We start from the raw sequence: 16,545 nt of genomic DNA on the forward strand, positions 1-16,545 counted from the left end.
AACTCCAGAGTTTGTTCTTGCACTTCCATGGCATTTGGATCCCTCTTAAGTAAGAAAGGTCCATGCTTTGGGTTAACTTGAGTTCATGCACAAGTCCACTTGCCTGTTAGAAAACTTAATGGACTTAGGATTTTAGATCGTGTTTTGTGGTTGTGTCTAATTAGATAACGTTGGAAACTTTATCCATTAAGTCAATAAGAAGAACCAAATATGAGTTTAAGAACTTTGATTTGCAACGATTAAGCTCTTAATGAAGAAATGACATTCTAATTGAAACCACGACATGGCCAAGGAAGGCTCACGACATGGCGGCGTGTTGCATCACAATTGTTTTGTCTAGACTTGGCCACGATGCGGTCAAGGACTCACCACAACACAATGGTCGTTGACCTGGTTAACTTATGATTTCCGTTGACCGTTAATGATGTTAGTCATAAGGATCATTTGTGTACAATGTTTGCTCCAAATTGACTATCTATGCAATAATAATAATAATAATAATAATAATAATAATAATAAACTAGACGTGTGCCCGCGCAAAACGTCGGCGACAAATAGTGTCCGAATGGTGATTAATTTGTTTCGGTGAATAGTTTCATTGCGGCTATCGGATCAAACCATAAAACCTTTAAGTATAACCAAGTTAATCTTCAAACATTGAAAAATCCATTTATGTGTCACTTCTTTGTAAATTGCAATTAATCACTCATTCGTAATGTTAACTTCTAATAACCGTAACATCTTAACTTGTTTCACAACTTTGACCGGTTTGCTGGGTTGTAAATTCAATCCGTTTTTTTTTTTCAATCTATTTTATGTTGTTTTTTGTAGTCCTGAAACCATTTTAATTTATAAATCTAACACAAATGTTTACCTATTTATTTGTTTATTATAGCATTTTACTTTTATTTTTTAACAATGTATTTTTCAATTTATTTTATCATTACCTCTCCGAAAAATCCTATGGTGTGAAGAAAACCACCGGAACGTATCTCATCCGTATTTAAGATTTTCAACCTACTAAATATACAAACACCATGATATAACAGTTATAGATTTGATACCAATTAAGATTTTCAACCTACTAAATATACAAATATAATATGTGTATTGAATGGTAAGCATAAGTTGATTGTAAATGATGTAGTAGGTTTGATACCTCTTAAATTTCAAAAAATGTTTAAAATGCTTTATATAATACTAAAAATAAGTAAATAATCATAAGAACTATTTCAGGGAAAATTTGAAAAAAAGGACCATTTGTGAAATTTTGTCTAAAAATCATAAAAAATCACGTCAAGATCTCCAGCTCTTCTCCGGTACTCCCTCGCATCTCCGGCGCACCTCTCGTTCTCTGGCGCACATCTTGTTCTCCGACGTCAGTGTAGTTATCCGGTACTCCGGATCGAACAAGGGCTTCATTCCCCCTGCACCAGTCATTTCGGGCAGCTGCTTCGTCACTATCATCTACGGCCAGTATCCTCTCCATCGTGTCATCTCTTTTTCTCCGGTACTGATTCTTGCTTTCTAGTTGGTCCTCACTCTCCTCTTCCGGTATTGATTCGAGATTTGTAGTTGGTCCACTCCTTTTTTTCCAGTACCGATTCGCGATTTCCATTTGGTGACGTTGTGAAAATTGGTTTAGGGTTTGTGAAATATCTGTTAGTGTGAAAATTGTTTAAATCATTGCTGTAAAAATTGTTTCGATTATAATTTGTCTTCTCCGCACCGTTTGCTTTTTTACTCTGTGATTAATCTGTCTTCTCCAACACCATTTGAAAATTACAAAGATTTATTGATTTCTGAAAATGGGTGTTTATTGCTTAATCCTCTTTTCAAATCGAAGTGGACAGATGCTCTACTGCAAATTGCTGATGATATGCTGAAATCAATAGGCAGTAGATGTAATCTGCTATCTATCACATGAACTAATGATTTTGAAAACAACAGATCTTGAAGAAGATGACGAATCGAAAGAGAGACAACTTTTTCAGCAGATTCATATTAACAATAACAGCGATTATGATATCACTTTCATGCTCATGTGTGAATTTCTCACATGCTGCTTCCTCGACTTCTTCTTCTTCTTCTTCTTCTTCTTCAGTGCACACCAACAACTGGGCAGTCTTGGTCTGCACCTCACGCTTTTGGTATTTTTCCTTTTTGTTTTTTGATTCTTCAGTCATTTTGATTTCTGATTACATGGTTAGGTCATGGTTTGGGACTGATTAAGTTTTAAGTTTGGTCTTCCTGTTTATAATACCTGATAGGAAGGTTCCTTTGTAGCACTCTTGACCTTTTTTGAATTAACAAAGTGTGATTATCTTTCAGGTTTAATTATCGGCATATGGCAAACACTTTATCCTTGTATAGGTATATGGTGTTTCATCATAATCTTATATTTGTGTAGACTTATTTATAGTTCACACCCTATTGACATTTCTCTGTCATTCTTTCACTTAATCATCTTGTATAGGACTGTGAAACGACTAGGGATACCTGATGAGAGGATCATTCTTATGTTAGCAGATGACATGGCTTGCAATTCCCGAAACAAATACCCTGCACAAGTTTTCAACAATGAAAACCATAGGCTTAACTTGTATGGAGATAACGTTGAGGTCAACTTTTGTGTCCAATTAATTCCTTATTTGCATAGCTGTTTTTTTTAGAGAAGATGTGCTGATTTTAGTAAAGTGATCTGTCAGGTAGATTATCGAGGTTATGAAGTGACAGTTGAGAACTTTTTGAGAGTTTTAACAGGTCGCCATGAAAATGCTGTTCCAAGATCCAAACGTCTTTTGAGTGATGAAGGAAGCCATATACTGTTATATATGACAGGACATGGAGGAGATGAGTTTCTGAAATTTCAAGACTCTGATGAACTTCAGAGTCATGATTTGGCTGATGCAGTCAAACAAATGAAAGAAAAGCGTAGGTCAGAAGTACCCATTTGAGTTTTATGTTATTTCTTTTGTCATTGGTTGTAGATTGGTAACTTTATGTGTTCATGTTTTTAGGTTCAAGGAACTGTTGATTATGGTAGATACATGTCAAGCTGCTACCCTCTTTTCCCAGGTATGGGTCCTTTTTTTCACCTAAAGTATTAAGTATGGAAATAAATGAAAACATAACTTTATTATTTTCTTTATTTTCAGCTCCATTCACCTGGTGTTTTGGCTATTGGGAGTAGCATGAAAGGGGAAAACTCATATTCACATCACTTAGATTCTGATGTGAGTATTATCTTGGATTCTATCAAGTTGAAAATTTTGTAATTTGATATACAGAAATACTCCATGATTTTTAACATCTCTTGCTAATTCTGTGTGATACATATAGGTTGGTGTCTCTGTTGTGGATCGATTCACATTTTATACGTTAGCTTTCTTTGAGAGGCTCAATATGTATGACAATGCATCATTAATCAGGTATAAAAAGAAATGTTGCATTTTGAATGTTCTATTAAGTTTTCTCACCCTATTTTACTTCATTTTTCTTTGTTGTTTTGCAGTCTGTTTGGTTCATTTAATCCTAATCTACTGCTGTCAACTGCATATTATCGAACAGATTTATACCAACAAGAATTGGAGAAGGTATATGCCATTTTTCATCATGTTTCATCCTTCCTGAAAAGGGAATTTCTGTTTTTTAAGGTCTAGGCATTCATACCACTGTTTCTTTCTAGACTAAATTACAAAAGTAGTCCCTGTGGTATATTGGTTTCTATGGATATGTTCTATCACTTTCATCGGTTGTCTTTTTTCGTCCTTAAACCATTAAATTGACCATTTTGCCCTTATAATCTCCATCTCGTTCTTCAAACTCCTAAAAAATTAGAACCCAAGAATCAAATTCCCCAAAAATTGATGGCACTTTTTATTTTTGCAAAATGATATTTGGTGGTTTTGATTTATTGAGTTTGAGTTGTGTGTGTTTGTTGTTTAGGTACCCGTGACAAATTTCTTTGGTTCAGTGATGAAAACAATCCACACTGGTTCTGCTTACAGAGTTAAACCCAAATCTGATGTGTCATCAGATCCAACTCCAAGAATAACAACTACTACTTCACATTCTGAGAAACAAGTTGATCATCTGGAGACAAATGTAAGGATCTTTAATTCCACTTACGAATCCATCTAAGCTAGTTATAACTAAATAACGTATACAGCAGAGTCAAAACTATAATGTGTATTTACATATGAAATTTATTCCATTCCTACATGAGCATGGAATGTAATTACTAATTACTCATATCATTCTTCATTCCTGATTCCATTCCATCCAAACCAAACTGTCGCTTATATTGATCTTAAGTTTGTGTTCCTTCTTCCTGTTATGTAAATGTTATCCAATGAAGGAAGGAGTGACAAGTGTATGGTGGTGGTGCAGGTGGTGAAAGTGAAACATGGAAATGGAAGTTGTCCTCATGCAGAATTATGGGATATGATGGTTGACAAGCTTCAAACTTTCAAAAATGTTGACACCATTGTCAATTACGGTTTGCTTGGATTGTTGACCCTTGTGGCACTTTCCACCTGGCAATCATCATCATCATCATCATCATAGATAGATATTAAGGTCAGAAATAAAGTGTCGTATTTCAAAAGTTTAAAATCAAATATCGTTTAATGTAAAATGCGCGAGTAGTAACAGGCTAAATATTTTGCATATTTTAGTCTTAAAATGAAACATCATTGCATATTTATGGATAATTAGTTTCAAAATTTTCCTATTTTATATGCCAATGTTTCATTTTAGCTCTAAAAAATGTGAAAGTAGTAACAGGAACAATTATTACATGTTACTAATTAGATGCTTATTTGAACAACAATGTTTCACCTTTTACCAGATTATGCCTATATCGTATATATAAAAAAAAAAACAATTTGTTGTTGCATAAATGGGAAAAATGTGAAACGCTATGCGCATTTTAAACATATCATTATTATGCCCTTTTCTGATTCAAGTTTCAGTTTAAATGACAGTGTCATTTTACTGGTTACAATTCCAGGTGTTAATGAGAAAAATTGAGACGCTTAGAACATCCTGTTATATATGCAACTCTCAAGTAAATGCAAGCAAGCTTGGGCCTTGGGTGTGTCTTTACATCACATGGATGGATTCCTAATTACACAATTTATTTTTGTAACAATCATCATGAAACTTTTGGGGTTACAAATTTCCAATTTCTAATATGAATCAATTTAACATAATCTACTCAAGAAGCTTAGTGCATATGTTTGTAGCGGTAATCGTATAATCTGTATATTATAGAAAGGATCATCTATAACTCTACATGATATAAAATCTTCTGACATATCTAGTTTTGTTTAGGACATTCTTTTCTTTTTGGTTGTTCATTGTTCAAGCATGTAGGTAGGTATTCATAATCTACATCAACATAAGTTAGTTTGTCACATAAAGAATCTACCCACCCAAGTCTTACCTCATGACCACCTACCAAGTAACCATCTCAAAGATTTCTGCCACATACAATATTCCTCTCTTCGAACTATAATATATTTACAGGCATGTATCCATTCTTAGAGAAACTCAGAAAACATCGTCTTTGTGAGGATGGATATTAACGAGGATTTGATCGATTAGCAAGTTTTATGAAAACATGTGAAATCATCGATTTTTATGTACCCTGTGCATCACTATATGCTTACTATTATTATGAATAAGAGTAAATTACACGGATGGTCCCTGTGGTTTAGTGTAATTTGCGCGTTTGGCCCCTAACTTATTTTTTTAACTCGGACCATCCCTGTAGTTTGATTCTGTTGCATCTTTGGTCCCTATCACACTTAGAATGACTATTTTACCCTTAATAATATATTTTATTTTGTTAAATCCTTTTTTTATTATTTCAGTTATTTTCAAATAATGTAAACTATTAATATATTGTTGAAAATGGGACCCACCGATCCATCCCACGTTAATCCTCTTCCTGTCCCGGCACCACATCCGGTCACCATCTCCGGTCCATAGATCCAGTTCCTGGCACCAACTCTGGTCATCATCTCAGGCTACAGATCCAGTACCATATAAATCATCCTAAACTACACACAAATCCAACAATAATGTAAAGTTCAACAGCAAATCTGAAATACATCTAAAATCGAACCTGGACTTCAAATACAAAACCAAAATCGTTGATACAAAAATCAAAGATACAAAAATCTCGAATACAATCCAGGTGAATCGACACAAGAGAACATTTTATGTCATTGAGACTCAACAGATTGATCAGTAATTGGAAAAATTGTTACAGACAGATTTGCGATTTAACGATATAACGGAGGGCACTCTCGATTCAATGCACCTGCATCCAATATTCTCCCTATGGGTTTGTCGTTTGTTTGGATTGGAGGGGTCTAACTTGAAGCTTCCAGCTGTTCCCCATCCTCCACCCTATATCGGAAGGAGGAATGAGCAACCTACCTCCACTGAACACAATCGACAGACAACAAGACAGCAGTGTGAAGGTTTTCTTCATCGGCAACGTCGATTTCAATGGCATAGTGGAGGTGGCGCCGGAGAGAAGGGAGAAGGAAGAAGGCGGATCGGTGGTTTAGGTTTCCTTTTCATTCTTAAGAATATTAGAGAGTAGGGCCACATCTAATATAAACATTCTTTTATAATTTTATTTAATAAGTTAATAAAACAAAACAATTAAAATAATAGATAAGGGTATATCGGTCATTTTAAGTCGTCTAGGGACCAACAACGTAACCAAATCAAACTATAAGGACCGTTCGAGTTAAAAAAATAAGTTAGGGACTAAACACGCAAATTACCCCGGACCACAGAGACCATTCGTGTAATTTACTCTATGAATAAAGGGGCATATGTTTCTCTCAATATGGTGCCTTATGATGGGACAAAGGACATTCTAAAGGTTCTAGCTATGTTCATGAAACTTAAAGCTATAAGTAACTAAGCCATATGACTCTTTTGTGCCAACACCATGAGACATTTACCTAAACATATACCAAATTCAACACTTCACTCAAATGATCTAATAACCTACGTATATAGGATGAACATGTATGTGGTCATTGTGATGAAAGAGAGTGACACAATCCACACATATAACCTCCAAAGTATAATTATATTTGGAAGTCTGTTGAAGAATCATGACAAATCTAAAACCTAGCTATCCACTTGCATCAATGGATAAGTTGAATGATATTCAAGACATGACTACAACTCCAACTCTTGTCTCAACAAACCAATCATCTGACGCACCTTTTATTGTCAATAAACCATAATCTAATGAAAATGTTTAAGATTGCCTAGATAATTATGGAAAGTAGTATGAAAGACTTTTAGCTTAGACAACAATGTTTTAAAGGACGCACAAAGATTCAAGAGATACGGGAACAATGCAAGGGAACATCATGTGACAAAAGGAGCATGCATATCTGATGGAGAAAAGAAAGACAGATGATTTAATGGCTTTTGAAGAGGACAGGAGTTTCGAGCAGCCATACATGAAAAATCTCGGTAACAGTATTGCAATTGATTGAGATCTATTCACCATGTATCATGTCAAATCTAAAACTTTGTTAATTACTTTGAAAATGAAAAATCTACAATGTTTGACTATTTGCATATGTGTTAATTTACAAATTGATCATTTAAAACTTTGTTAAATTAAAGGCTAAATATGCAAAACTAGATAAAGAACTCCTTGCTATTGCAACTAGGGGCGAGCATAGCGGATACCCGCCTATTATTGGTCCTGGATTCCAGGAACAACTTACACCGGTTTCTAGAAAGCTGGAACTGCTCCTGGAACCCCAAGACCGGTTCCGGGTACCCAATTTCTTGAATTTTATCTTTAAAACTTCTTACTTTATAAGTTAGATAAATTAACTATCATAAGTAAAAAATCAAAACGGTATAAATATGAATTATAGAGTATATTCTATAGATATTAGATATAAAACCAAAACAATTATAAAAACTTATATCTTTTAAATAATCAACTATTAAAAACATCTCCCATCAAATAGAATTTAACAAGTGCAGGTACAAATCGACAAATTACAAACTTCAAATATCATCCCCGCTATTGCCAAAAAAAAAAAGCAATAGCAAACACAAGCAACTACAGCACCAAGCAGTAAAAACACCAACAAGCAGCAAAAAAAGCAACATACAGCAACAAGGTTTCCTGTTTAATATTTGATATTAGAAGGAATAAAATTTGACAAAAAAAAAGCCATCATTTCAGACGCAGCAACAGACAAAAAAAAACTAATATTACATCATTTATTGTGGTGTACCTCACAAAGCAATTACTTATTCCCTCCAAATGTATCGTCCATATTGCGACCTGATTTCTATAATTGAAATTAAACATAAAAAGTAAAATTAGGATAATAAGTAGTATTATACAAAAAGGCGAAATCTTATCTAAGTGCAAGTGATGAAACAAGCACATACAAGTCAAAAAGTTTATCTAAGTGATCAAATTTCCATTAATGGTTGTAAGCGAACCAAACGATCAAGGAACCTTTCGTGAACCGTTCAGCATAAAGGATTTGGTGATTATCCGGTTATTAGATTAGCATGGTTTATTTAGTTCTTATCTTTACTGAGATAGATATCCTATTTGTTAGTAATTGGTAGTTATCCTTTTGTGATCAGACTATATATGTAGTCTTCGTTTGTAACCTGAGATTATCATGATGAATACCAATTAAAGTAAGCTTATACCAATTCTTTGTGGTATCAGAGCGGGTCGTTTTCAGGGGACGATAACAATCTCCGGCGAGCATGGCGGGAGATATACCAGAAGGATCCGGCAAGAAAAGCGATGAGGGAATTGATACCACTTCGTCATTCTACATTCATCCATCAGATTATCCCAAACAAGTTCAAGTGAATGACTTGTTGAACGACAACAATTACAACGAATGGAAACAGGAGATGACAAATTTTCTCTTGGCGAAAAACAAGATGGGATTAATAGATGGAACGGTAAAGAAGCCCGAGTCAACATCACCCACGTACAAGGCATGGGTTCGAGCCGATGCTATGATAAAAAGGTGGTTAGCCACAACGATGGAGATGGAGATAAGAACAAGTGTTCGATATGCGAACACCTCCTTTGAGATCTGGTCAGACCTTGAAGAGCGATTCGAAAAAGAGGGTGCACCTCGTGCTTACGAGCTAAAACAAACACTCCATGTAACGAGACAAGATGGGAGCTCGGTGTCGAATTACTACACTAAACTAAGATCAATTTGGGATGAATTGCAGATGGTACTTCCCACGCCACGATGTACCTGTGAAGGTTGTGATTGTGGAATTGGAAAACAACTGAATGAGTTGAGAGAGAAAGAAAGGACTTACGAGTTCTTGATGGGTTTGGACGAAGATTTCGCAGTCATCAGAACACAAGTACTTGCTATGAAGCCAACACCATCCATCGGAACGGTTTACCATTTGTTAGCAGAAGACGAGCAGCAAAGGGCAATCACGGGTGGAGTGAAAAGAACTGGGACTGAGGCATCAACATTTCAAGCTAACTATAGTTCTCAGCGGGGACAGCGACAACCATTGTCAAAGCAAGCCACTCAATCGGTGAATAAAGTGGCACAAAAATTCTCGAAATCAGATAATGACAATAAGATTCGATGTTCTCACTGTCAGCGAGATGGACACAACAAGGATGGGTGTTTCAAACTTATTGGGTACCCTGAATGGTGGCCCGGTAAGAAAGATAAACCCAAGGCAGCTTGTGTGGAGCTGGGCCCAAGTCCGATCCCCGGGCTTTCAGACGAGCAATACCGACTCTTTGTTGAACACTTCAAGGAAGGAACGAATATAACAAAACAGTTAATGGCAAACATGGTAGGTAGAAATAGAATCTATGATGGGTGGATTGTCGACTCGGGAGCCACCGAGCACATGACACACATAAGTGATTTTTTGATTAATAAAACCCAAAACCCAAAAGACTCACCTGTTGTTATCCCTAATAGAGACAAGGTTCAGGTCATGGGGGAGGGTGAACAAACTTTGCCAGGAGGTTTAAAATTAAAAGGAGTATTATTTGTACCAAGCTTTAATTACAATCTTCTTTCAGTTGGTAAACTTGCAGATGATCTAAACTGTGCTGTTACTTTTTTCCCTGGTTTCTTTGTGATGCAGGAGTTGGGGACGAATGTCACACCCCAAAACCGAAACGGCGGAAACGTTCTGGGGTGGATGACGTCATGTCAAGTATCACAACATATGCAGTATAGTGATCAAAGTATAACAACCATTGCATTAATAGTAATATTTTTACATAAGTTACATTAAATAGAGACATCAAAGTAATACAGAACTACTATAAATGCAGCTCGGTTCTAGGTTGACTTCACAAACGCTCCTGGGTGTACCTGTCTATTGCTGACCTGAGAATACAAGTTATTTTGAAAGCGAGTATCAGTATTTTTATAAATGCTGGTGAGTTCATAAGTATTTAGTGTCATTTGTGTAAGTAAACACTTTATTCAAAATAACTTTATGAAAAGTAATAGTTTAGAATCTACAGTGTATTAGCGTCCTTTCCAGAAAATCCTATATTTTCTAAATAAAAGCAGTCTTCTACCAAGACTCGACAGAGTTATGTTGTAAAAAGTAATTTTCCCTTAAACACTATCATTACCAAAATACGGTATTTGACTTTAAAGAGAGTAGGGGAGTATCACTAGTAGAATACTAGGGGAAAATAACATATGCCTCGGCAGAAATACTGCTGACTAAGGCAAAAGAAATCATAGACTCCGGGAGAGTATCGAATGAATGATACGTCTGACTCAGTCTAACAAAAGGAAACACAAACCCCAGACGGTATCAAATGTACGATCCGACTAGCAAGGTCTAAAACAAAGAAACACAGACCCCAGACAGTATCAAATGAAAGATACAGCTAGCAAGGTCTAAAACGGAGAAACACAGACCCCAGACAGTATCAAATGAAAGATACAGCTAGCAAGGTCTAAAATGGAGAAACACAGACCCCAGACAGTATCAAATGAAAGATACAGCTAGCAAGGTCTAAAACAAGGAAAAAGTCCTAAGTGGGTTGTTTCAAGAATACAATGTTAGATTCTCGTTACCTTAGGGCCATGAATTATAAGGTAAACATGGAGATACTCGTAACCATATTGATCGACACTAGAGTACATGACGCCCTGCAAGCGTCGAAATAAATGTGACATTTGTCACCCCTTGGCTTGGTAGGCCGTGGACTGTAGCTAGAAGTCAGGGTGTGGGAGTGTCAGTCCCGTATAGATCTATACACACAATGTCCGCTCTCCCTACAGGAGACTCTGGTTACCAACTCAACGACGGGGAGATCCGTGTCTTGAAGATGCATCTCGTATTCTGAGTACTAATAGAGGCGCTGGAGAAATGACATAGACTCGCGTATGAACCGACTCCTGTGGAATTCTCGTACTAGAAAGAGTGAATAGAACCTCCTAACTATTCCTATAATAGTTACTAGTGTCTCTGATCTATGAGTGATGAACGGAAGGATGCCCTTGCTACCCAAGGCGATGTAATGGTCGAGAGCGAGAGCGAGAGCGAGAGAGAGAGAAAGAGAGAGAGAGAGAGAGAGAGAGAGAGAGAGAGCTTTTATGTCCATATATGTATACATGATATATAACTAATGTTTAAACGACCTTCGGACGGGTATCCGATACCCACCAGACCACATCCAAATGAGGAAAAGGAAATAGGGCGAACTAGCCATCCTAAGTCCTTTAAACATTATTTATATAACTATACAAGTACAAACATGCATTTAACGAAGTAGAAGCATATAAGCATGGAAGAAAACTTTGACGAAAACTTTGGAAAACCTTTACACTTAAGAATATTGTGACTTGATATCCTTTTTGTAAAATAAGTTTAAAGACCTTTGGAAATCCTTGAAAATCTTTCATAAACAAGTTTTGAATATAACTTTGATAAAACAATATAAGTAAAGAAAAACCTTTGTTTAACATACTGCTGTAACTGGTTTTGAAGTACAACATACAGCGCAAGAGACAATTTGAGAAAGACTTAAACAAGTAAAGACGTTTTGGAAAACCATTTATAGTATCATACTTGGTAAAACAACTGAAAGTGTAATAAATCCTTGTGCATGCGGGTTATTAATCACATATGATTGATATTATAACTAGCATGTTTTAACTTGTATTACCCCCATAAAAGCATGTGAAAACATTTAAAAGGTTAATTCAGGGGTATGAACTCACCTGTTGTAAGTGGATCGGGCGGAGGTGCCAGTTGGGTGCTCGGTGTCAAGTAAAGACTTGAACACGCTTAGTGACCTATTAACATATGATGACATATGTTTACATACAATTAGTAATTATAATACTAATTAAACACATATACGCATCCTAATGAGCGGAAAACACTTTGGTCAAGTGCTAGGAGTGTCCCGGGTAACATCTAAGGGAGTGTATGGCCCAATTAGGGAGTTTACTCTTCAAGAGTAAACTCTTTATATAGTTTACGGCCCTATGACCATATCCCCATGAGTTTACGACCGTAAACTCATGGGTGGTGTGCTCTTGGATGCATTAAGGCCTTATAACACTGGTGAAACTAGGCTAGGTTCAATTCTAGGGCATAAGAAGGGCTTAAGGCCTCATATGGACCATTTTAGGGAGTTTACGGTTCATGACCACTCCTTGAGGAGTTTACGGCCGTAAACACATGAGTTTACGGTCGTAAACTCATGTTTGCCCATTTCTTTTGTTGTTTGGTGGTTCTAACTCATGCACGCAAGGTTCTAGTCACTTATATGAGCATAGGAAGGTGTTAAAGGCACTTAAACACCTTGGAAAGGTGTTTACGGTCTATGAAGATGTTCTTGAGGAGTTTACTACCTTAAACACATGAGTTTACGACAGTAAACTCATGTTAGTCCATGAATCATGTTTTTGGTGCATCAACGAAGGATTACAAGGCTCTAGACACTCATGGAAGCTTTTGGAGGTGTTTGAGGGGTAGTTTAACACTTAAATAAGTGTTTATGGTCCATGAAGATGGGTTTACGGTCTAAGGATGTTCTTAGACCGTAAACTCATGTTTACTCCCCATTTGTTCCGATTTTTGTGTTCTAAGTCCTTTCATGTAAGCCCATAAGTCATAACTAAGCTCCATAAGTGGTTTGGAAGGGTTTTTGAGCATTAAAACCCCATCTATGAGTGTTTACGGTCTAAGAAGGTGTTCTTGGACCGTAAACTCATGTTCTTGAGGGTTTTGGGTAATTTAAACACGAATTTGTAAGTTAAATGAGCTAAACAACAAGTTAGGGTAGATCACTTACTAGTTTGGGGCTTGAAAGAGGCGATTTTGGAGCAAACCCGATTTGTAAAGAGAGAGAGTGTCTGTCTAAGGTGGGAAAAATGTGGGAATGAAACCCACTAAACCCTTATATAGGGTGGAGTTTATGCCCTGGTTGGGGGTTCACCCAACACCAACCGCGAACGGGGTTTTTCACGTTTACCGTTAAACACAACAACATTTTAAAATTATACCTCCTTAATTTTGGTTCGCTTGACGAATATTATTTAAAATATTCCAACAGGTTTAAATCCGATCAAAAATATTTTCGGGATAAATTTGGTTAATTTTTTTTTGACGTAATTAATTTTGACGTTAAAAGTAACGGAAATTTTTGGGTTTTCACAACGAAGCACTTGATTGGAGCAGGTAGTCGCAATGGAGGATTGTATCGGATGAGGGGTATGAAGATGAAGACAAATGAAGCTTTAATGTCGACTTTTGAGGTTTGGCACAAAAGGCTTGGGCACCCATCAATCAAGAAGATCTCGAGTTTAGATTTTGTTAGTGTTTCAAATAAAGAACAAATTAATAAATGTGATGCTTGCTTTAAAGCAAAACACACTAGACTTCCATTTACTGCTAGTGAAATAAAAACTTCTTCTTGTTTTGATCTGATACATTGTGATGTGTGGGGTAGGTATAGGACTCCTCTTAGCAATGCATCTTATTTTTTTGACAATTGTAGATGACTTTAGTAGAGCAGTTTGGACCTTTCTGATTAAACATAAGTATGAGGCTAGCACATGTCTCAGAATTTCACAAGATGGTTCAAACTCAATTTGGAAAGAAAATCAAGCGAGTAAGGTGTGACAACGGGGGTGAGTTTGTGTCTAATAAAATGCGTGATTTTTATGCGCAAGAAGGAATTGTTTTAGAGACATCTTGTCCTCATACACCACAACAGAATGGTGTGGTTGAACGCAAGCATAGGCACTTGTTAGAAACTGCACATGCTCTTCGTTTTCAAGCAAACCTACCAAAGCTTTTTTGGGGTGAGTGTGTTTTGACAGCTACATATGTGATAAACCAAATGCCAACCAAAGTTTTGCAAGGTATCACACCATACGAGATACTTTTCGGTCACAAACCTACTTATGATCACATGCGGGTGTTTGGCTGTTTGGCTTATTATCGAAGTACAGAGACTAAGGGTGACAAATTTGAGGCTAGGGGCAAACCAGGTTTGTTTGTTGGGTATCCTCAAGGTACAAAAGGATATCGAATATATGATTTAGAAAACAGAAAAATAATTGTTTCTAGGGATGTTCGATTTCTAGAAGATCAGTTTCCAATGGGATCAAATTTAATAAATAAGAATATGCAACAAGAAGAACTTTTTGAGCTAGACAACAATGCAAGTGAAACTCATGTTGCCACATGTGGTGAAGCTGTTTCTCACGCAGAGTCTCACGAAGATGATCTCACCATTGACCAAGAGGTGACTCCCACTTCTAATGATGATAGTAATAATGCATCTCCTATATCCACCAGCTTTAGCAATGAAAATTATTCCACGCACACTGAATCTGAAGATATTCATTTAGCGAGGGCTACACGAGCTCGAACACAACCCCTTCGGTTTAATGACTATGAGGTTGAATTATGGTATCAGTGCAAGATATCTTGTTCGGTTAGTTAAACGAACAAACACAAACAACATTCTCCTTCGTTCATTTATGTTTGTGAATGTTTGTTTACGTTCATTAATCTATGTTCGTTTGTTTAATTTATTATAGATAGATTTTTTATGTACACACATGTTTGTATGTGTTTGTTCGTTTAAGTTAACATATATTTGTTTGTTTATGTTCTTTAGTGTCCAATTATGTACATTTAAGTACGTTTGAGTTTGTTTATGCTCATTTGATAATGTTTATCAGTTAAACGAATGGACATAAAATTATGTTCATTTAAGTCTTCGTGTTCGCTCATTTATAGTTTAAAGTTAAAACGAACGAGCAAGAAAAAGCATCCATTAGTGTTCGTTTACAACCTTAGGCGTTTGGGATTGAGTTTGAAAAATATTTATTGACTTATTTGCTTTTCATTAGCCAATAAGCTTAAAAAAGTGTTTGGGAAATAGAAAAGTTCTTTTACAAAATAGTTTTTTACTACCCTTAAAAAGACTTTTTTAAAAGTCGCACACTCATGATTTTAAAAAAAAAAACAAAAAAACTTAAAAGGTTGTTTGGTACTTGAGAAATTAAGATACATGCTCTTAGTTTTTCATATTAAGTATGTTTCGTTGCCTTGAACCCCATTCCATGTCGTCTATGTTTTCCATAACTTAAGAGGTTGTTTGGTACTCTCTCCCCATAGTGCTTCTTAACATGTGTTCTTCCTAAATGCCATAAATAATTCTTCATGAATATTGCATTTCCTTATGAAATTATGGAATGCGAAACAAGCAACGACTATGCACTGAAAAACAATGAGGACTCATTTGCTTTAGGATTGAAAATCTCAGCTTCAAAACACCATGGGCGCTCAAAATACCATTTCTTTAGTTGACGCAAGTCATCGTCGAAAATTGGATAACCAATACCTCATGTTACGGTAAGAAGTCATAAATTCTCTTTCTCTGTAACGAGTATGTTGATCAATAGGTACGCTGCATGCACACGAGTTCCATCTAACGCACCTATTGCTCCTGTAAATATTTCTTTTAGCCTATTATGATGTTTTGAAGAATTTACAATTTCCACTATAATTTCTTTTGCAAAAATCATCATTGCTTGTAGAACCTCATTAAAGCATCTATGAATAGTTTCTATGGAGTGTTGAAATCTTCATTTGATCATCCTAAATCGTTCATTATGTACAATAATTGTAAAAAACATAGCCATTTTTTTCAACACTTATATGCCTATTATTTACAACCAATTGTTTCGTCTAAATTGATTGCATAAAAGTACATACGCTTCACGTGAAAGACGCATCATCTCATGACATTATGTAGAAGTTCCATATAACAATTCTTACGTATATGCATGACCACTTAATTCTGAATCGTTATTAATTGCTTTTCCAAGTCTCACAAATATGTAGATCAATGGTTAACAAAACGTCTCTTATCCGCACATAAAATACAAAAATAGATGTAGTGCATCTCGGATCAAATATTTCTTATCTTAGCACCTAGAATTGAAGAAAATGGCTATCTAC

The 16,545-nt window shown here is 36.0% G+C and overlaps 2 protein-coding genes across 2 annotated transcripts; both read left to right on the top strand.

Annotated features, from left to right (window-relative positions):
- Window positions 1–1,251: 1,251 nt before the first annotated feature.
- Window positions 1,252–5,355, top strand: LOC145055479 (Peptidase C13 family). Its single transcript, XM_079003822.1, has 12 exons — window positions 1,252–1,510; window positions 1,951–2,150; window positions 2,332–2,373; window positions 2,477–2,621; window positions 2,709–2,938; window positions 3,021–3,078; window positions 3,159–3,236; window positions 3,343–3,431; window positions 3,515–3,596; window positions 3,949–4,107; window positions 4,393–4,581; window positions 5,015–5,355. Exons 2-11 carry the CDS (start codon window positions 1,963–1,965, stop codon window positions 4,567–4,569), a joined length of 1,248 nt encoding a protein of 415 aa, XP_078859948.1. The 5' UTR covers window positions 1,252–1,510; window positions 1,951–1,962; the 3' UTR covers window positions 4,570–4,581; window positions 5,015–5,355.
- Window positions 5,356–8,793: 3,438 nt separating this feature from the next.
- On the top strand, window positions 8,794–10,360 carry LOC145051090 (uncharacterized). Its single transcript, XM_078999233.1, has 2 exons — window positions 8,794–10,188; window positions 10,331–10,360. Exons 1-2 carry the CDS (start codon window positions 8,794–8,796, stop codon window positions 10,358–10,360), a joined length of 1,425 nt encoding a protein of 474 aa, XP_078855359.1.
- Window positions 10,361–16,545: the final 6,185 nt, after the last annotated feature.

This window comes from Lactuca serriola, chromosome 5 (assembly GCF_051521515.1).
Source record: "Lactuca serriola cultivar US96UC23 chromosome 5, Lser_US96UC23_V15, whole genome shotgun sequence".
Lineage (NCBI taxonomy): Eukaryota > Viridiplantae > Streptophyta > Magnoliopsida > Asterales > Asteraceae > Lactuca > Lactuca serriola.

Coding starts and splice junctions, on each gene's coding strand:
- LOC145055479 (XM_079003822.1), top strand. CDS start 1,963: ATGACGAATCGAAAGAGAGACAACTTTTTCAGCAGATTCATATTAACA. Junction 3,597..3,948: donor ACCAACAAGAATTGGAGAAG/GTATATGCCATT, acceptor TTTGTTGTTTAG/GTACCCGTGACAAATTTCTT. Junction 4,108..4,392: donor TTGATCATCTGGAGACAAAT/GTAAGGATCTTT, acceptor GTGGTGGTGCAG/GTGGTGAAAGTGAAACATGG.
- LOC145051090 (XM_078999233.1), top strand. CDS start 8,794: ATGGCGGGAGATATACCAGAAGGATCCGGCAAGAAAAGCGATGAGGGA. Junction 10,189..10,330: donor TGCAGGAGTTGGGGACGAAT/GTCACACCCCAA, acceptor TACATTAAATAG/AGACATCAAAGTAATACAGA.